The sequence below is a fragment of the Castor canadensis genome, chromosome 11 (genome assembly GCF_047511655.1).
Source record: "Castor canadensis chromosome 11, mCasCan1.hap1v2, whole genome shotgun sequence".
NCBI lineage: Eukaryota > Metazoa > Chordata > Mammalia > Rodentia > Castoridae > Castor > Castor canadensis.
This window is the reverse complement of record NC_133396.1, coordinates 41,669,879-41,692,585: the sequence shown is the minus strand read 5'-3', so window position 1 is coordinate 41,692,585 and position 22,707 is coordinate 41,669,879. Positions and strand designations below refer to the sequence as shown.

The 22,707-nt window shown below is 36.3% G+C and overlaps 1 protein-coding gene across 7 annotated transcripts in view; it reads right to left on the bottom strand.

The window, feature by feature from the left end:
- Positions 1 to 466: 466 nt before the first annotated feature.
- The window catches only part of LOC109681789 (mitochondrial Rho GTPase 1), a 64,466-nt gene continuing 42,225 nt past the window's right edge, over positions 467 to 22,707 (bottom strand). For 3 of the 7 annotated variants that reach the window (XM_074046381.1, XM_074046379.1, XM_074046380.1), the window contains 4 exons: positions 19,922 to 20,041; positions 18,583 to 18,785; positions 15,701 to 15,823; positions 467 to 1,355 (listed from right to left, as the gene is read on the bottom strand). In XM_074046381.1, coding sequence (XP_073902482.1) covers positions 1,238 to 1,355; positions 15,701 to 15,823; positions 18,583 to 18,785; positions 19,922 to 20,041 — 564 coding nt within the window. In that variant the 3' untranslated portion in view covers positions 467 to 1,237. Of the gene's footprint in view, positions 1,356 to 2,826; positions 2,971 to 15,700; positions 15,824 to 17,424; positions 17,521 to 18,582; positions 18,786 to 19,921; positions 20,042 to 22,707 lie in introns of all 7 variants that reach the window. The other 4 variants (XM_074046383.1, XM_074046385.1, XM_074046384.1 and 1 more) reach the window with 4 other exon arrangements.

Below are 22,707 nucleotides of genomic sequence, written 5' to 3'. Positions count from 1 at the left end.
TTGTTTATGTGTATATTTCAACAAAATTGGAGAAGAGGGTAGAACAGGTTCTGCCTGGAAGCGAGGGGAAGTAGGCGGGAGAAGGAAGGGGCAGGGGACAGGGGGGAGAAAAGGCCCAAACAATGTATGCACATATGAATAAATGCATTAAAAAATAATTTCCAAACTAAGAGAGACAGAAACCAGAGGACTTGACTCCTATATGGGCAGAAATATTTACTTTGTAAGACAAAATAACTCAAGATCACAATACACAGCAGTTATTTATTTAAATACTTGAAAAGGTCAATGATGGAAAAAATAGGTTTATCATGAGAGTTTATATTAATTAGATTTATTTTACCTTTTGAAAAAGTGCTGCCTCTAGGTTATCCTAGCCAGATATAGAATACTTCATGACACATCCAGTACTTCATATACTACAGTAGACACAGCCATTAGACAATGATTGACACTCGGGAGGAAATTCAGCAGTAGTAAGGTGACTTGTTTATTTAAACTAAAAACATTGATAATATACAAATTGTTTTTCTTATTTGATTGAAGGGGCTATAAAATTCCACATACTGACAAAGGAAGCAACATAATTGTGTAGATAATACCTCTGCTAGTTGCCCTTACCTTATTCCCTCCTTAAAGAAGAGTGGCACACTCAGCTACACAGTTTTCTAGACCGCACAATGGTTTCCGTGTTGGCCTACCGTAAGTGACTGAAACAAAGTGGTGCTGGTAAGCTGATGCTGACGCACATAAGTTCTTAAAAACAGAGAAAATTGCAAAGTGTGCCTTATGGACTTATAGAACCCAAAGGATCATTCTGAATAAATGTGAAATAAATAAGTGATCCATGAGTAAATATAATCTCTGGGCTTACTTAAACCTAGAGTGAGCCAAGTGAACACTAATAATACCATGTAGAAATGTCTAGAAATATCATTTCTAGCTCTCAGTTTGGGAGACCATATCTTGCCTGAATATGTACATTATTTACAGATGTTCCCTTTTGGCCTCTGAAATTTAGCCATTTTAGTTTGGCTATTAAGCTGTTTTCTTTCCAGATGCAAACCAATACTGCACTTATTACTATCATTAAAATACTCTTATGCATGAATTACAAATATTAATAAAGTAATTCTGCATGTATAAATATCTCAGTATTTCTAGCAGAATTTAAAGCATTCATAATGTACATAAAAGTATTTGTTTTTGGTAGGCCAGTACTTTTTTTTTTTTTAAATCATCGCTGTTTTAACAACGCTCTGTACATAGCAAAGCCCAAAACTGCAAAAACGGTAGCACCAAAACTTGCTCGAAGCCAAAACGTAGAGCTCTTGAGGTCAGCTTGTGTCACATGCCTGTAGTCAGAAAATATAATTAATATTTGAAACACGATTAGTAGGAAAATCTTACACCAGTCAGGTAACAGCACACTTTGGAGAAGTATTAGCATACTTGTCAAGCTCATTGCATACAGTAATGCTTACCAAAAGCCTTTATCAATATAGCCATGTACATGTTGCTTAGATAAGAATTATCTTAAGAAAGTGACATGATACAGACATTAGAAAAGACAAATGTCTTTGCACTTAACTACTGCTTGGGAGTCGAAATCTAAAATGTTATACATTTTCTTCACGTGAGAAATGAAGTTAGATAAATCAATCTGCCACTTTTTAATACTACCACAGTCAACAAAATGAAAATTAAGCCTGGGTTCTCACAATTTTGAAGGTCATATTAATGGAATATAAATAAAGTGCAATCTTCTGTTCCCAGAAATAAAAAGTATGTAAGCAGTTAAGCGACAAGTGATAATACTTTTTAAAGAGCAATGATTAAAATCAACTATGGAAAAATTAACCCCCACAGAATTTTACCCCAAAAATATCCCAAAGGGGGCACTAGCAGCATGGCACAAGCACTAGGCCCTGAATTCAACCCCCAAGTACTACCAAAAATAAAAAAAATCCTAAAGGGAAAGGGGAGGATTTATCAGTTTGCTTTGTTACTGCCAATTAAAGAAAAAAAAAAAAAACCCCAAATTAAAACCCTGATGTTAGTCAGACAGGCAGTGATAATGGTACCAAATAAAGGACATAATGTAACATGATGGGTTGAAAGGTAATGGCATAAAAGAGACATATTATACATGACAAAAACAGGGCAGCCTGTACTCCAAACTGAGTTTGTGAGCATGCTCAGTTAATCACACAGCTAAATCCCCTTTAAAGTCTCAAGTATGACAGCTTACCATAAAGAAGATAAAGTTTTAAAGCAAAGGTTGGAACATTTTATTCAAGTGTCAATGAAGTCTTAATTAAGTGGACACAATTGAGGTGATGTTAAAAAACCTTCCAGAATTTAGAGCTTAGTGAGAATGTCTAGTTTAGATTATTTTACACTAAGTTAAATAGGCTTGAAGCAAAAGTGAGACCAAGACACTGCCGTAAGGAAAAAAGTTAAGAGCCAAGAGTTCAAAACTACTTTGCCTCAGTGACAGTCACAGAAAGACTGGATTAGTTATCACAAAATGCAGTCTGTACATCCCTAGAAACAAGCAACAATGCAAGTCAATGCTCCACAACCAAATAACACACAGCACTCCAGTTTCTTATCCTTACCAGTTTCTATCAAAAAATCACTTCTCACATAGTATTTTTTATTTTTACAAAGCAAACACAGGTTCATTCTACCTTCCAAGTTAGTTCTTCCAACAGGCAATGTTTCTTGTTTTGTTTTTAAGTTAGGGAAGAAAATATTTAGGCTTCAGTTTTTCTAGTTGGAAAAACTCCAACAAGACCACTCATTGGTCACAGGAAATGTTACCTGACTTCAAGAAAAAGTGGACCATGAGATGACTCCATGAAGATGGAATCTTCTACAGAGCTGACAGCGTGCACCTGGTGAGCAATACTGCTTTCGTCGTCTGCCAACAGCATGGCACCCCACTCAGCTACCCGGGCTCTTAACCTTTCATACACATGCACACAGTTTGCAGTTTACAGCAGAGCTCACGAAAAAGAGGCCTTAAATATCTCTCAATTAAACATCATACACACACACATATATATTTATATATTGAGTTGCCACTCCATGTAATACATCTCATGCTTTCTGCATTTTAAATAAATGTATTCTATAGCAAATTGCCAAACTTAAACATATCAGCTATATGTAGTCTTTTAAACATTTATATACCAGTCAAGGAAACCTAAAGTTGCTATATTCATTCCTTATACATCCCTCTGAGGCTGGTCTTGGTATATCTGAAACACCAGGAGGAATCCTTGAAGCTAATACCATAAATAGTACTTGAGAACATGTGATAACCACAGTATTCACTTGAAATGAGGTTAACAATTACTAAGTTCACAGATGCTTATAATTTCAAACTATTAAAACTACATGGCTGGGAAAGTGGCTCAAATGGTACAGCACTGCCTAGCAAGCACAAAGCCCTGAGTTCAAATCCCAGTGCCACACACACATACAAAAAAACCCACACTTACAACTAGGCTGGTGAAGTGGCTCAAACAGTAAAGCGTGTGCCTGATAAGCACGAGGCCCCGAGTTCAAACCCTAGTACCGCCAAAACAACAAAAACAAAAACCTTAGAACTACACATTTGTGCAAAATTGACTCCAAAACCCAAACTCAGGGATCCATCACCCAGGAGCTATGATAAGAGTAACAAACTTTACATCTTCAAGAGAGATGTACAGAATTTGAAATGCATCTACATCCATACCACTGTGAATGTGCCCAAGCCTGTCAGAATTTAAAGACTGCAGGGGTTGAAAGTACATTACAGCTTTTGCTTCAGCTTTGGTCTTCCAATAATTACCTTCACTGATGGAGCCTTTTGTTTTTATCTGTAATTTTCACATTTACTCTTTAACTGATAGGGAGAAAGGGACTAGCTGTTAAGATCAGTCCAAATGACATCATACAAAAATTCTTGAAATACAGATAGATGTTTCACATAGCTCCCCGTTATGGGTTCCCCCACCCCCAGTACTGGGGATCGAACTCAGGGCCTACACCTTGAGCCCCTTTTTTGTCTTTTTTTTTTCTCAAGATAGAGTCTCACAAATTGTTTGTCTGGGTTGGCTTCAAACCATGATCCTCCTGATCTCTACCACCTGAGTAGCTAGGATTGCAGGCATGAACCACCAGCACCCGGTTTATTTTTTTGTTTGCTTTTTTGAGACAGAGTCTTGCAATGTAGCCCAGGTTGGCCTCAAACTCTCAATTCTTCTGCCTCAGTCTAGTGAGTACTGCGATTATAGATGTGTGCCACCATGGCTGGCTTTCCCTTTGTTATGTTTTAAGTATTACCATTTGTGAAATAATATGTTCTGATGGACTTTATTGCTTAGTTTTCTTCTGCATTTCAAGATGGCAATTATTATTTCTCCCAAACTATAGTACAGACTTCAAAGGACAAAATAGAGTCATGTGTGTGTGTGTGTGAGAAACACTATACAGTATAGATACATGCTCGAGATATAGTAGGGTAAAACTTAAGGCAACTATTAACTCATAAAATATATTCCAAGGAAGTTATGGAAGTGGTTTAAGATACTTTTAGACATGCAAAGATACTTAGAGAACTGTTTTATGTCTTTATCATGAGCATGTAAAAGTTCCACTATGGGGTTCTATTTATAAAAGAGAGAGCATGGATGGCACCCTTGTCATTGCTTAGCTAACTGACACTACCCAAATAGAAAATAGTGTGATTTTCAAGAGGCCACGAATAGCCAAGGCAATACTCAGTCAAAAGAACAATGCAGGAGGTATCACAATACCTGACTTCAAACTATATTACAAAGCAATAACAATAAAAACAGCATGGTACTGGCACAAAAACAGACATGAAGACCAGTGGAACAGAATAGAGGACCCAGATATGAAGCCAAACAACTATAACCAACTTGTCTTTGACAAAGGAGCTAAAAATATACGATGGAGAAATAGCAGCTTCTTCAACAAAAACTGCTGGGAAAAGTGGTTAGCAGTCTGCAAAAAACTGAAACTAGATCCATGTATATCACCCTACACCAATATTAACTCAAAATGGATCAAGGATCTTAATATCAGACCACAAACTCTAAAGTTGATACAGGAAAGAGTAGGAAATACTCTGGAGTTAGTAGGTATAGCTAAGAACTTTCTCAATGAAACCCCAGCAGCACAGCAACTAAGAGATAGCATAGATAAATGGGACTTCATAAAGCTAAAAAGCTTCTGTTCATCAAAAGAAATGGTCTCTAAATTGAAGAGAACACCCACAGAGTGGGAGAAAATATTTGACAGCTATACATCTGACAAAGGACTGATAACCAGAATATATAGGGAACTTAAAAAACTAAATTCTCCCAAAACTAATGAGCCAATAAAGAAATGGGCAAGTGAACTAAACAGAACGTTCTCAAAAGAAGAAATTCAAATGGCCAAAAAACACATGAAAAAATGCTCACCATCTCTAGCAATAAAGGAAATGCCAATTAAAACCACACTAAGATTCCACCTCACCCCTGTTAGAATAGCCATCATTAGCAACACCACCAACAACAGGTGTTGGCGAGGATGCGGGGAAAACGGAACCCTCTTACACTGTTGGTGGGAATGTAGACTAGTACAACCACTCTGGAAAAAGATGTGGAGGCTACTTAAAAAGCTAGACATTGATCTACCATTTGATCCAGCAATACCACTCTTGGGGATATACCCAAAAGACTGTGACACAGGTTACTCCAGAGGCACCTGCACACCCATGTTTATTGCGGCACTATTCACAATAGCCAAGTTATGGAAACAGCCAAGATGCCCCAGCACTGACGAATGGATTAAGAAAATGTGGTATCTATACACAATGGAATTTTATGCAGCCATTCACTGGTAAATGGATGGAACTGGAGAACATCATTCTGAGTGAGGTTAGCCTGGCCAAAAAGACCAAAAATCGTATGTTCTCCCTCATATGTGGACACTAGATCAAGGGCAAACACAACAAGGGGATTGGACTTTGAGCACATGATAAAAGCGAGAGCACACAAGGGAGGGGTGAAGATAGGTAACACACCAAAAAATTAGCTAGCATTTGTTGCCCTTAATGCAGAGAAACTAAAGCAGATACCTTAAAAGCAACTGAGGCCAATAGGAAAAGGGGACCAGGTACTAGAGAAAAGGTTAGATCAAAAAGAATTAACCTAGAAGGTAATACCCACACACAGGAAATCAATGTGAGTCAATGCCCTGTATAGCTATCCTTATCTCAACCAGCAAAAACCCTTGTTCCTTCCTACTATTGCTTATACTCTCTCTACAACAAAATTAGAAATAAGGGCAAAATAGTTTCTGCTGGGTATTGGGGGGGGAGAGGGAGGGGGTGGACTGGGTGGTAAGGGAGGGGGTGGGGGCAGGGGGGAGAAATGACCCAAGCCTTGTATGTACATATGAATAATAAAATAAAAAAATAAATAAAATTATAACATAAAAAAACAAAACAGAAAATGTGTGATTTTTAAATGCATTTCATAAGTATCAAAAACTGACTTATGTTTGTGATTTCAGGTCTCCAACAGAGACAGAATAACAGTTTTATAAAACTGAATACTACTTCATCTCTAAGACACAAATAATTCTTTACATTCAAGAACATAATCCTTTCAAATGACTCACTTAAAATACCATCTTAGAATAAGTTACAACACCATATTGCATAGCTTTCCTTTCTTTTTAAAGTTTATTTTCTTTTGGACTAATCGACACTCATTAGGAAATATATAGCAAATAAAGGAAAGTAGAAAAAAAATCATGAGTCCCATTCATCTGAGGCAAATGAAAATTTTGAGTGTTTCCTTATACTTTTTCTAGTATTTTTTACATAGCTTCAAACACAATATGTGTAATTTATATATATGTTGAAACTTATTATAAGAGACTCTCCATAGATTATGGACACTTCATTTAAAATGGCTCCATTGTATTCCATTCTCCTATTGCTGGCCATCTCCATTTATTGGTGATTGTAAATAAAATAATGAATAACTTTCTACATAAGATTTTTCTCCCCATTTAGAATATTTTCCTTCAGACAGACTACCAGAAATGAATATTAGAGGTCAACAATGTGTGTATGGGTACATGTAGTAAGGTCCTTTTTTTGTCTAGCAATATATCAGAATTGTCAAATACTCTACATGGGATAAAATCATTTAGATCAGCAGTATATCTTTTTAGAAGAAAAGAAATAATGACGAGATGCTGGAATATAACCCTAATTAATCATTTGCAGCTTATCAAAGCTTTTTATCTCTTGCGTAAAAAATCAGTATGTCTGGGACGCTGGTTTCGAGCTTAGAAGTGCATAGGGCCCTCATGTATATCTGCTGTCAAGCTCTCTTCAGCATAAGTGTGAGGCCAACCAATGTGTCTGGACTTAATTATCACTAAGAGTGCCTCTTAATGCAGAGGAGCAAATGACTCAAAATCCAAGCAATAAAGAGTTAAGTGAAATCTAGACCTAAAAAAGGTAGTATGACGATTGTAAAAGGGGGAGTGTTTGGAGGGGAGAATCAGTGGGTGGGAAGAGGGGGAAAGGAGAGGGTGAAAGGTGTGGGGCTGAATATTATAGAAGTACATTATATATTATTATATAAATGTATGAGAACAGCACAATGACAGGGCCAGAAGCATGGCTCAAGAGGTAGAGTGCCTGCCTAGCAAGAGGCCCTGAGTTCAAACCCCAGTGTTTACAAGAAAAAAAAAAAAGAAGAAAAGAAAAGAGCACCATGAAACCCATTAAAAACTGTTAAAGCTTGGTGCTGGTGGCTCATGCCTATTATTCTAGCTATTCAGGAGGCATAGATTAGGAGGATTGTGGTTCAAAACCAGCCTGGGCAAAGAGTTCCGGGAGACCCTATCTTGAATAAAACCCTTCACAAAAAAAGGCTAGTGGAGTGGCTCAAGGTGTAGATCCTGAGTTCAAGCCCCAGTGCCCCCCCCCCACACCCACACACAAAACCAAAACGAAAACAAAACAAAAAACCTGTCAAAAAGGAGTGGGGAGGGTAGTTAACAGGCGGAGTGAATTTGATCAAAGTACATTATATGCATGTTATAAATATCACAATAAAGCCTCTTTATACAATTAATTTATGCTTATAAAAATTTTAAAGTAAGTAACAAGTAAAATTACCCTAAAGAAAAGAGTTAAATGAAAAACTGGGTGTGGTGGCACATAATCTATAATCCCAGCACTTGGGAGACTGAGCCAGGAGGAAAGAGTTCAGGGCAGCTTGGTTTACACAGAGAGTTACAGACCAGCTTGGGTTGTAAAACAAGACCCTGTCCCAAAAAAACAAAAAAACTTAAAGGAATTGTTTGCAAAGTCACACATGTTACATACAAGGTGACCAAAATTCCTGTGTGCCTTTGTGTTGAACACCTTAAAGAAGGCATATAAGTCAGGTATGGTGGAGCATGTCTATAATTCCACATACTTGGGAGGCTGAGGCAGGAGGATTGAGCTCAACTTAGTGAGACCTCATCTTAAAAGAAAAATTTTAAAAAGCTGGGGATGTAGTTGAGTGGTAGAGCACTTGTCTAGCATATATATGGCCCCGGGTTCAATCCCCAGTACTGCAGGGGTAAAAACAAAGGCACATAAAATGCTTTTGATTAACTCAGCAACTTATAGTGAATATAAAAACATGAACTAAGAGCCTTAGTGGCCAAATGTATTTAAACAATTATAAAGGAATGCTATTGTTTATAATATTTTAAAACATAAAATATCAAATATCCTAAAGGGTCCAAAGAAATTCAATCCATTCTAGCTATTTCCAAATGGAGTATTTCTAAAACTCCAGATGAAATTGTTTTATATACTCAGTTACAGGATTTTATATCTAGAGTATGAAAATTATATTGTAAAGAGCTAAAGACTGCAAAAACTTAGTATTTGGGGAAGAGTAAGAATTTACAAAGGTTCAGGTATCAACTAACCTTACCTTAGACTAGGATAAGAGGAAAATAGAATATACTCAAAAGCAGCAAAGCCAAGACACTTAACTCAGAGTAGCTCCACCCAGAGTTACTCTTATCAGCGTTCCAACTATCTTCTCACCAATGAATTTGAATTTTTTATTTTCATGCCTTTCATCTTGCCATGTATCCTTTCCACATCCACTAATATGAGTGGTTCTCTCATTTGGTAATTTTCCATGTATCTCAGGTCTAAATTTTTTTTTTTTTTTTTTTTTTTTTTGGTGGGACTGAAGTTTAAACTCTGGGCTTCATACTTGCAAAGCAGGTATTCTACCAACTGAGTCACACCTCCAGTTCGTGTATTTCTCTGATTATTTTGGGGATGGGGATCTTGAGAACTGTTTGCCTGGGCTGGTCTTGAACCGAAATCCTCCCAATCTCAGCCTTCCGAGTAGCTAGGATTACAGATGCAAGCCATCAGGCACACGGCTTCCAGTATGAACTTTTAAAATAATACTTTGAAACAGCCTGTATAACAGTAGTGCTTGTATACTTAGTTGTATTCAGTTGTCTTACATAGCTTTTTCTTGTTTGTAATAATATATCAAGTTGAAAACTGTATCAAGTTTTCTGTTTCTAAAAATGTTACTTTTTATTTCTGGACCTCTGGTATTATTCCTGCAAATGTTTCTTTTAATTCTTTTCATTTTTTGGGTGGTAGTGGGGTTTGAATTTGCAACTTCAAGCTCACACTCTACTACTTGCCTCCAGACTACTTTGCTCCGGTTATTTTTAAGATAGGATCTTGCTTTTTTGCCCACGCTGGCCTGGACTTCTTCCCTCCTAGTTATACTTCCCACAGTAGTTGGGATGACAAGCACACGTCACCACATCCAGATTTCTCTACAGAAATGGGGTTTTATGAACTTTATTGCCCGGGGTGGCCAAGAACTGTGATCCTCCTTATCATACCTCCAAACTAGCTGGGATGACAGTTGGTTGAGATGGAGTCTTTGCCCAGGCTGGTCTCAAACCTCAATCCTCCCGATCTCAGCATACTGAATAGCTAGGATTACAAACCAGCACTTGGCTTTCTTCCAAATGTTTCTACCTGGCATTTTCTGTTTATGTCTAATAGTAATGTGCTTCCTGTGACTTTTGTGTGTGTGTGTGTGTGTGTGTGTGTGTGTGTGTGTGTTGCTAGAGATCAAACCCAGGATCTCATGCATGTAAGGTAAGCACTCTACAACTGAACTAATCCCCACCCTTGCCAATACATTTTAATGACAATTCTCCTAATTGAACTAGAAGGCATGGGATATTTTAATAAGAAATCTCTCAAAATAGATTAAGAAATCAGTAAATAGTGCCCAGTAAAGATGAACTGTTAACACAAATCACAAGCAAGCTGTTAACTGAGCATGCCTAAATAGCAACATACTTTGGAAAAGGACACATAATGCTTCATCAAGCAGGAGAAGAATCCTGTGTACAGATGATCATGCATAGGAAATGCTCCACTATCTACATGTTAACTAGGAAGATCAACTCAGGCAATCTCCGCCTTGTCATGTCCTGTAACATACTAACCAAATGGCATCAATTTTAAATTGTAAACAGCAGCAGGTTATTTCTGAGAACCCATGATAAAATTCTCGTACAGTTTTAAGTGGGACTATGTATACAAGTTTGAAGAAGTCTTACAAGGACCTTCATACAAGGGGAGGTAAAAGTTTCAGAAGAAACTAAAACAGGGCTTCTGTGGATATGTTATTTTATTATAACATAGTGTTCTAAGAACTCTTAGGTTCCCAGCAACTTACATGAAGATTCTAAGACCCCATGCTCTGCATAAGGCAATCCTATGAAAAAGCACTTCATCTAGATACGACACTTTTCTTTTAAAATGGCTCCTATATGAAGTAACGTGAATTAAAACTACACAAAGGAGGAAACTGGGTGATTATTAAAGCAATATGGGCAAATGAAGCAAGCCATTAATGAGTGGCTTGAAATTAGTGTCTCATATAGCAGTAAAACTGCATTAAAAATAGTGTAAAAGATACAACGGGACCTGAATCTTCAGGTCTCTGTAAAGACGCATTGTGAACTATGTACTTAGTTGCCAAAGTAAAATGCTGCCACTGAAATGACACAAGTAACTTATATGGCAAATGCAAATAATAAAACAAAATTTAAAAATCCTAAAGCCAAAATGTACCAAAAGAACTCACATCAAAGTAATAAATTGTTAACTAAAACAATTTTGATTAAATTATAGGTTAGGAGAAATGGGAAGATTATGAAAGAAACCTAGCTGTGAAAGAAACTGAGAGGATTTAAAAAAAGACTAAGTAGCACAAACAGACAAATGGAAATGAACATCTAAAGGAAAGGACAAATTAAATTCATAGCACGCATAATATAGTAACATTCTCATGCAAAGTAGGCGTGTCCTCGAGTCAGAATAAAAAACACAATAAAAAAGTCCTGGGTAGTTCAAACCAACAGTCAAGCTCATTACTATACAACCAGTTTATCACTTTCATATTTAAACAGTTTTTAAAAATTAAAATAGATTCAAAAAGCATTTGTCCCCAGTAGCATGAGTTACACCATTGGAAATGAAAGCATTCCCAAAGACTAAAATCATCTGACCACATGTTAATCATCTCTCTAAATGTATTTAAATTCAAATAATTCTCGTTATTCACAAATTATTCTAAAGAAAAACATAAACCTACTCACATTTTTAGATTGGGACTATAATTACCAAAGAACAAAATTACATTAAGATGTAACTCTTCCATGTTGAAGTCAATATACATTTAATTAAGTTGGAAAGAAAAACATTTTTATTAGTACTTTCTACTTAAAATATGTAGTGCTGGGCTGGTAGAGTGGACAAGTGGTAGAGCGCTACCTAGCAAGTGTGAGGCCCTGAATTCAAAACCTAGTTACAACCATCACCGAAAACCAAAAAGCATCAGTAAATAAGCTAAAACAAACCAACAAACAAATAAACAAGATTTAGTTTTTTCCTGGTAAAAGGGGGGGATAAAACACCTTAAGTTTGCCAAGCGCAAACTCTCTTACTGAATGAACTTTGGTGAAAAATTCCTCAAACGACTTTTAATAACTAATTAATCTCCTTTTCTGATATACAACACTAAGATATGTCTAGCATACCAGACCAATTGACCAACCACTAAAGGCTGCCAAAGCTGAGAGGTTAGGGAAAGGAGGTTCCATTCTCACCCATCCTCCAAATGCCTTTTCTTGGGAGAGGAGTAAACTGTGGGGTGGAGTGCAACAGAGACATTTTCATTCCTTGGGTGTCTTTTTTTTGCCTTCATTTTCATGACTCCATCTCAAGACTCAGGTTGCAAACTGGTGGCTTGTAAACATGTTTTGTTCTGATTACTTTTAAAGTTTTCAAATTGGCATTGATCAAATATTAGGAAGTTTCACATACAAATCTTGACTTCTTGTCTTATGTAGAATCAGAAAGCCTGGCAATACCAGGCCTGCAGAACAAGGGCTTGGCTAATGGTGGCTGCCTCTTTTAGACAGGGCCTGTCACAGTCCCCACCTCTCCTTAGTTTTTACATGTGGCCACCTCATTCATTTACATCATTCATCTAGACACTCTAGGAACTGAGTTTGTGGCCTCCATCCACATAACTTGCTTACTCATATCCTCTTATAAATACAACAGTCTTCAATTAGAAGCCCTCAAATTCCACTGTACTCTTATCAAATAAATAACTGAAGTACCAACAGGGATAAGGAAGGAGTTCTGTGAGAAGTACACTGGTTTCTCTACTCATCTTTCCATTGCTTTTATTCTTGATTACCAGATGTCAGTGATGTGTGCTGACTCTACTATTAAATCACTTCCAGTTTATAAATAGATATGACAAAATGTACTCATTTCTCTTTGAGGATCACTGTATAGAGCAGTTTACCAAGAGCAAGCGCATCCATTTAAGGCATATCTAACCTATGTCATCTGGAAGCTGATTAAACCAGCCTAGGAAAAAATTGCTACCAACGATGCAGAAAATGAATCAGTCTGCTAGCATGGGCAATCAAGAGATTCTAGAATAGATAATAAAATAGGTGGTTTGTAATCAGCAATTACAGGGGGATAAGGTGGGCTCACCAGGAATAAGACATCTAATAGATGTCACTTCCTTTTTAGATAAAATGACATTGGTAGTTCTGAGAAATGTGGTAAAAATTAAACAGTGATTTTATAAAACCCTTCCTGAAATCTCTGATAAGACTAAAAGACACATATGATACACACACACACACAATTTATATAGGATAGGGGTCTTGCTATGTAGCTAAGGGAGACCTCACACTCACTATGTAGCCCATGCTGGCCTTGAACTTATGATCCTCTTGCCTCAGCCTCCTCAGTGTTGAGAATACTTGTCAGTCCCACCATGCCAGGCTTCAATAATACATTTTTAACTGACTGACTGAAAAAAAAAAAATACTTCCCCAAGAATTCTGAACCTCTCATTGGCAGTTTCCTAGTGGAGTAACACAGGGCTTGCTCACTTTACTTTTCTCTCTCCAACCTCTGAGTATTCAATATTATTTTTATGAATAACTTGAAAGATAAGGCATATCTACCAAATTTGCAAATAACACAATACTGGGAGATACATAATGAAACAAATGACAGAAATGTTTGAAATGACTGATCTAGAACAAATGGATTAAAAATATGACATCTAATAGATAGATGTGTATCTGCATTTATACTCAAGAGTCAACTAAAATGTTAAATACACAATTAGAGAGGAAGGGTCATCTGTCTAAATAGCACTTCCTATGGAAAAAAAATCTGATTTCAGTCAACCCAAGGAAAATATGCCAGCAGTAGGATTAGCTGGTAGAAAATTAATCTAGGCACTATACAGGTGCTGTTCTAACTATAGAACGTGATTATCTACTGTTCTCAGTTCATATATGGAGCACTGTTATCTGTTCTAGGTGGCCCCTTTTAAGAAGTACTCTGGAAAGTTAATATGCTTTCATAGGAGGACCACTAGGAGTGATGGGAACTCTAAACCATCTAATTTAAGAAATGGATGAAAGAAATGGGAATGTTCTACCTGGAGAAGAGAAAATTAGGGGAGACATGATGGTCATCTTCAATTGTCTGAAGGACTGCTATGTTGAAGAGGGAGTAGAATACACATATGCTGTCTAAAGGGCAAAACTAAAACTAAAGGAGAGAAAGTTATAAGGAAAACATTTTAGCTATTAAAAAAAAAAAAGCAAAAGCAAAAACCCACTCAAAAGAAGAATGCCATGAGCAACTAAACAGTATCTCTCAGGAAAGTTTGCAGGAAGGTATTCTATGAGGAAGTTAGGCCAGATGAATTCTAGAATGTGTCACACTCTAATATTCCCAACACTAGAGCTCCTGAATATTGTTTCCTCAGTCATCATGAGGGAGTCTGACTAGGTTACTCCTTTACAAGATGCACTCAAAGGTCAGAGACAGAACTTTACCACCAAATAAATCCAGTCATCCCTTCAAAGCAAGCCCGAGATGGTCACATTCTTATTCCATAACTGCAAATGCTCAGAACACCACTAACACACTCTTTTAGAATGCCTTTAAAATCAGTGTCTGAATCATGTCAGAAACAGCATAACCATTTCACAGACACAACTACTATATTGCAGGTGATCATATGATACAGGAAGTATCTAACAGTGAACCAAATAACTGAACCATTTCTAACCACAACCTATCATTTAGAACTTGTCATCCATTTAATCAAGTCAGCTCCCAGTGATATTTAAATGATCTCAAATCTGAATTCATCCTTAGACACCTACAAATCTGACATCAGACACAATCAATATTACATAGGCTTTTAAATTCTCAAAAAATATAAACCCGATTTGCACAAAGGCAGCATGATCAAATAAGAATACAACCTTCCAAGTTCATTGCTTTGAGGGAATGAATACATCCTTTTCGTCTCCTTTTTAAAAAGTGTACTATCTTACAGGAATATTTTGCATTTTCACACAATTATAAAGACCTCAAAAACCAGTACAAAAGATTTTTTTTTTTCATATTCCTTCAAGTCCTTAAAAGTTAGTCATTATCCTCATTTCCAGAAACCATGTTCTTCCAAGTAAGCATTCCAGGTACTTTTTTTTTTTTTTTTAAAGTAAAGGTAGACTGTAATTCTAAATGGTTCAAGAATAAAGGTTTTTGCAATTCAAAATATTGTTAATATCAGTATGTTTCAAGAAGGTATAGTATGTGAGTATAATCTGAGTATAGTATAACACAACATCTTTCATTTGGGATCAACCTGCCTTTTCCTTACTATAAGTCTTAATCTGTTTCTATAACTCAGCCAAAAGATTTTAATCTCCCTGTACATATTAGCTTCTAGTATGAAAGAAAACTAATTTTCCTAATAAGAAAATTTCCAAATCTTATTTTATACACCTCAAAATAAGCCTATTAGTTAAATAATTATTAAGGATGCTTTGAAACTAAACATTGTCATTACAGTGAGAATTTTAGTGGAAGTTAGTGGGGCATCAGTTGGTTTGTTGTCTTTGCAGTGAGTATCGGTATAATAAATAGTTATCCACTTTTTTTTCTTTTGTATTTTAACAGAATGCCTGGTACCCAGTAAATAAAGTTAAGAACCTGTTAAGAACTGCAGTGAAGATTTTGTTCTTTACAGATTGCAGCAAGTCTGAGTTGAGGAAGTTCTGACAGATGCAAAATGTACACCTGTTGCAGGTGCACATACAGCGTAACCGGGCATGGCTGCGAAAACACACAGAAGGACAGGGTTGAGTTCTTACTTACAAATATGGCACAGGTCAGGGTGTGCCAACTTAAAAAAAATTTAGGCATAAGCAACACTCTTTGTAGAAAGGAAAAGGACAGTGTGGGGCATGCTAAAGTTGTGCAGAATTCCACAGTTACCAAAAACATAATAAGCAGTAATAGTTTCCTCCTCCCTCCCTGTAGAAAATCTAAGGAATGTTAGCTGACATATTTGCTTTTTTGGAGGGGGGAATGGAATTGTTATTAAATGAGTTTTAGTGGAATAAATATGCACAGCGATAGATGCCACCCTCATCTCAGTTAATGAAAATAAAAATCGAGTAAGCCATAGCACCAACTGAAAGGACAAGGCTATCATTTAAACAACCATTCCCTCCTCCTCGTTCTCCCTCAGCATACACACATGCCTAAAAACCAGGAAGGAGAATAGTGACAAATACACAAAAGAGTCAAAAGACGAGTATATTCAACCCTGAGAAGATATGAACAACGTCGTCTTTAATTCATCAAGCACCCTGGCTCCCAAAGGAAAACAAAGTGCTTCATAAATTTCCACTTAGCACAAAATATGGGGTTAATTTCATCAGCTACCAAAACATAGCAGCTAAGTATGATAGTATGAAACTCAAACAATGGATCCAATTGAGATCAGTTATGAAATTTAGGAAGATTTTCTGACTCCTTTCTGGTTGAGTGGAGTTGCACTAGTTAGTTCAAGCACAAGGGACAACCCATTTCACTTAAGCCTTGACTACCAAAGTAAGGGGTTCCCAATGACTCTTCAGTGGTCAGAGCCACTCAGACACACAAAGCCATCACACCACCCACAAAGAAGTACTGGAGCAGAAGTCACTCAGAAGAGTGCCACTTGGTGAATCAAAGCCATCACTTCCTGTAACACCTGATCATTTTTAGAGGTTTTCAGTCAAAGGACTGCCCAATCTGACTTGGCTTAGTTTGTGAGATCTGATGAGACCACAGTACACAGTGGCATGGTTGTAGAGATTAGCAGCATCCCAATAATGCCTAATTCCCAACATGAAAAAAAACAAGAATTAATTTTGAGAATTAATGCTCAAGACATTCGTTTCTAAAACCTGACTCGTGATGATAATGTATCACTGCTACTAAGTCACTGTCAGCTGTCATACTGGAATCCATCTGTTATTTTACAAACGGAATCTGACTCTTCAACACATACAAGGCTCCATCCACCAAAAAGGAGAGATGCAAAGTTTGCTTAGCAACAGTGAGATGCTTCATGAGAAGTAGTTTGGGATTAACTATATAAACAGTATCCAGGTATGTACATTTATCATATATAAACACACACAAGAATTACAGTAAAATATTTTAGAGACACAGATCTAAAAACAGTTGCTGTTACTTACAAGATTTTTAAAAAGTACATTTACATAGTAAAGAAGACACCACAATATAGTTAGGCAGAAAGTCTGACCAAGCAGTGCGTTTCCAGATAATTACTAATGTTAATTATAGCAAGAAAGGAGATTTGGTCATCCTATAAGAAAATGTTAACAAAATCCCACAGAAGTCATAAAGAAAAAGTAACTTACAAAGTAGTTTTTAGAAAGACCCAGATTTTTCTCAATTTCTCTATTCTATCAGTGTTGCCCATGTCTCGGGAGAATCTGCCTCTGTAATGATCCTCTCTGTAGATAACATACATGAGAGTTTGAAAGCAAAAGTAAAACATAAATAAGGTTTCGCTTATCTTATATTAATAGGAATGACTTGTCTTCCAATACAAATAGAAACTCAAAGGTTTTGCTGCATATTTTTAAAGTATTAGTTAATGGAATACCAGTAAAGTTAACTCTGATTTTAAAATCGGTCCAAATGAACACCTTTCTGCAAAGCCTCAGTCTTGATTTATAGCAATCAATGTTTCCTTCTTACTCTATTTTATACTATAGTTTTCTCATAAGAAGACAAATAATTTAGAGACTACCATAAGAATAAATAGAATAAGATATTAGGTCCTGAGAAACGCACTGCCTGAAAAACTATTTTGTTACAAAACAGAATTATACAAGCATTACTTGACAATTTCATTAAGAATCATGCAAATTTAAGACAGTTAGTAAGCTATGAAGGTAACAAGTTATGTGCTTGTATATGTGCACGTATATATATGTATATATGATAAATGTACATGAAATTTGTGGCTCATAACAATGCAAAACATTTGGATAGTGGAAATTCTGATTACAACTACTTTTTTTTTTAAACAGCACTTAAAAAACACAATGTATCCTGAACTCAAACATAAAACCTAAGTTCAACATAAATTCATAAAGATTTTAGAATCCTTCACATACCCAAGGTCAATTAATTAACAGAAAAGTGTAAAAATGAGTTTTGTGTTCACAGGGAGATGCCTTACAGGCATAAAGCAACATCATGACAGCTCCATGTTATTGCAGTAAGACTATTTTTTAATTCTGGGTGGAGACTGTGCTTTACTGTACCATTTGTGAAGAGACATACAGCTTGTACAAAAGTGTACAAATATTGTCAGAAGCAGTGTTTATGTTATTTTATTATGACACCCAAGCCAAACTTGCAGTTGCTGAAATTTGTCCCTTCTCATAAGAAAGTCTCCTGTTGCTGAACAACTTGTAAGTGACAAAGATTCCCCCTCATGGCTAATATGGCATGCAATGTTATTATGCAGCATGCAACATGAAAATGAAGACAGAGCAAGTACTTACGGGTACATGGCCATTGTTGTCAATTTAACAAAGATGTCCTTACTGGGTGCATCAGCAGCATTGCAAGTGAAGGCTTGAGGTGGAGGCATTTTGTGTTTCCTGCAGAAATCAGTAGGTGAGAGACTATATTCTTGTTTAACTTCATGCAGGTCTGACTTTGCGGCTACAATTAAGCAAGGAATTCTGCTGTCCATAAAGTGTTGCTACGGAATAAAAAATGTAATCAAAATCTGATGACAAGTTCAAAACTTAGCTATTTAGCTAAATGTAAACTACAAATTTTCTCTGGATAGGAAAGCAACAATAGTTTCAAAAAGAGAAAATGAACCAAGAGGCAAAGTTTGGTAGAGGTCTAATCAGTCTCATATAACTGTGACTAGGAGCACTTTTCTAATGCAGGTAATAAAACGGACTTATCCCAATTCTTTAGATTCACTCTATTTTTTTTGAACATTTTTAAATTAAAAAGAAACAATGAGTCTTTGCTCCCATTTCTTCATGGGAAACAGAAAGTGTTTATCTCTCTTTTTCCTTTCCTACCCCTTTATCTATACTTTATCCTGTTATATTAAAATGAATTCTTGCTAAAATGTCAAAAAAAAGAGAAATAAACATATTGAAATAAAAAGAAATCCATCTAACTTCTAAACTAACAAAGGCTATTTTCAGGTTTTCCTATTACCTCTAGTCTTTGAGCACATGTACTTATATATATGTTCACACAGTTTCAGTCATGCTGACCATAAGTATTTTAAAATGTAATACTCTATCTTGTCTGTTCTTCAGAATTAAAAACTATTGTTTTTAATGACTGGTTAATATTCTACGAGATTATTTTATTAATTTGGAAAACCATCATTCTACTGTTACTGGTTTATTTCCAGTTTTTGCTATGAAAAACAATGCTGGAATAAATACCTTTGTACACAGTTTTTTTCCTCTTACTGACTTTGTTGATAATCTCAAAGTGACTGAAATACTTTCCAAGCCTCTGGTTTATCCTCTTGCTCTGGCTGTTATTCTTGAGATAAGTGGCAATATAAAATCCATATGTGTTCCTAACAGCCATGAAGACCTTCCGTTAATGCAGAAGTTCTTAACCAGGAATGCACATCAAAGTCACATGTGGAAAAAAATTAAAAAAATAAAAAACATGTCTGAGACTCTACCATTGTAGTATGAACAACAACTTTTAGCGAGAGGAAAAGAAATGTAGGTGTTTTTAAAAAGTTCCACAAATGATTTTGTTGCATTTCTCTGGTTAGGAAACATCTCACTGTAATTCCACTACAACTCCATATAAAGTTATATTTAGTCATAATCCATAAAAGTAACAAACCTTAAAAATCCTGGCACAATATTCAAAGGATTTGGGATTCGTGACATCATATACCAGGCATACAACATCACAAATGATCTCAGCCTCAGTTAGAAATTCCGATTCTGAAATATCATGCAACTTGTTAAAAAAAAAAAAAGATAATGAGAAACATAAGTATCATAATATTGATGTATAAAATCATGATGTATTATAACTTGCTCAACTGGACTTTCTAATAAAAAATACTAATTAAGCATAACTTCAAACTATTTTTAGAAGTAGGAAGTACAGATGAACAAATACCTTCTGAATTTATAGATAAAAATGATTAAATGATTTAATTTATAGATAAAAATGATCTATAACCTATAATCCTAGAAACTTCTGAGGCTGAGATTGGAAGGATTGTGGTTTGAGGCTAACCTGGGACAAACAGTTCTAGAGATCCCTATCTCTACAATACCAAGAGCAAAATGGATGGGAGGCATGGCTTCAGTGATACAGTGTCTGCTTTGTAAGCACAAAGCCCTGAGTTCAAACCCCAGTCCCACACACAGAAAAAAATAACTAAGAAGGTAACATTTAGTGAATGACTAACGTGTGTGGGATAAGCCCTTTACATGCATTGTCTATATTCTAAAGATAAGGATGTAGGCTACAAAGATTAAGCCAACCACAAAAGAAAATATATCTAAGAAATCATCAGAACAAAACTGGAACTCACATATGATTACCAAGTATATTTTCTTTTCTGCCACACTACCTTTTCTTCCCAGTAATTAATAACACAAAGCAAATGACTCTTTATACTAAGGTCATTTTGTTTTCCTCCATTGCTTATTCTTTTCAATGTTGACTATAAAATTCCCTTCATATGACAATGATCCAACAAGAGAAAAATCCAGTACTGAATAATATGAGATAGCACATAATTCTTTTTTGGGGGGTGGTGTGGTACTGAGGTTTGAACTCAGGGCTCTGTGCTTGCTTAGGTAGGTGCTCTATCACTTGAGCTCCACACAGCCCTTTTTGCTCTGGTTATTTCGGAGACAGGTCTCACTTTTTGTCCAGACCAGCCTGGACTGCTATCTTCCTATTTTAAGCTTTCCACCATTGCTGGGATGACAAGCTCACCACCACAGCCAGCTTTTTTTGTGTTGAGATGGGGTCTTACAAACTTTTTGCCCAGTCTGGCCTAGAACTACAATCATCCTTATCTCAGCCTTCCATGTAGCTAGGATGAAAGGATCATACCACAGAGCCCAACTACTGGTTGAGATGGGGTTTTGCAAACTCCCTACCCATGCTTGTCTGGAACTGTGATCTTCCCAATCTCAGACTCCCAAGAACCTAGGATTACAGTGTGAGCCACTAGCACTGCCATGAGATAGTGTATCTTTATTGAGAAGATGAAAGGGGAAGTATAGAGACAGAAGGGGGTCAACACATTCCAAGTAAAACACTGTTACAGCATGCATAGTCATAAACATGAAAGATATGACTTACAAAGAATAGTGTAAGAATAAGAAAACAGAGACTAGGGGAGTGGCTCAAGTGGTGGAGCACCAGCCTAGCAAGTGTAAAGCTGAGTTCAAACCCCAGTACCACCAAAACAAAAAATAACAACAAAAAAACTCAGGAAAATTAACAGCTAACAATATTTACTGAGTACTGAATATTGAAAACTATTGAAAGAGGAGACAGACAAGGTTTAATAAAAGACTGACAAACTTTTATCAGAAAGAGTAAAATGTGTATATTGATAAATGTCATCACCTGGCAAAATAAACTATTTCCAAAAAGAAATGGAAATAGAATGAACTTTTGCTAGTACTTATTATTTGTTAGGAGTTTTTCAGTAGGGAACTAACAGATTTAGGCTTCACATAGAGTAAGTCACTTGCCAGAGGTCACACAACCAATCAATGGTGGACCAAGGTTGAAACTGAAATGATGCAAGGATAGCATATAACCTCTTTCTACTGTATTTCATGGTGCCTGTTCAGCCAGATCCTCCTTTCATACGTGTTATTTTTTTTTTATTTAACAGATCGAAAAGTATAGGGGAGTTTATTTTCTTATGCCTTTTTTTCTTTTTCTTTCTTTTTTTTTTTTTTGGTGTGAGATGGGGTTTTGTGAACTATTTGCCTGGGCTGGCCTCAAACTGCAATCCTCCTGAACTCAGCTTCCCAGGTAGCCAGAATTATAAACATGAGCCACCAGTGCTTGGCTCATGTCTTACTTTCTTATTGTGCTATAGCTAATGTACAATTAAGTGTACAAAATGATGTGTTTTTACTTGCCTCCACACATGTAATCATCACACAGATCAAAGTAATAAGTATTCTAGTGAATAAAACCAGGTGAAAAAAAAAAGCACATACAAGTTCTACATACAGCAATTAAGTTAAAGTCACTGTTTTAGTAATTTAAAAATGTACTCAATAATTATCCTCTGCACAGTTAATAATAAAAATGTTAAAAAAATAAAAGCAGCTTAGCTAGGAAGTTGAGAAGTGGCATCATATGCTCCACTCTAGGAAACAACTCTGTGCGTCATGGAGCTATCTTGAATTGCTCTCGTTCTGCAGCAAGATTCATTATTATTCATAATACGCTTACATACTTTATGGGAAAGAAGCATGGAACTGCCCTTCTAAAAGCAGCTTAGGCAAAGGAGGGTGAATCTGGTCGATGTACTTTCTACACATGTGAATATGGAACACTGAAACCTGTCGGAGTCATTTTAAGAAAGGGGAGGAAGAAGTAGAATACTGGAGGGGATGGACCAAACCGGGGTACAT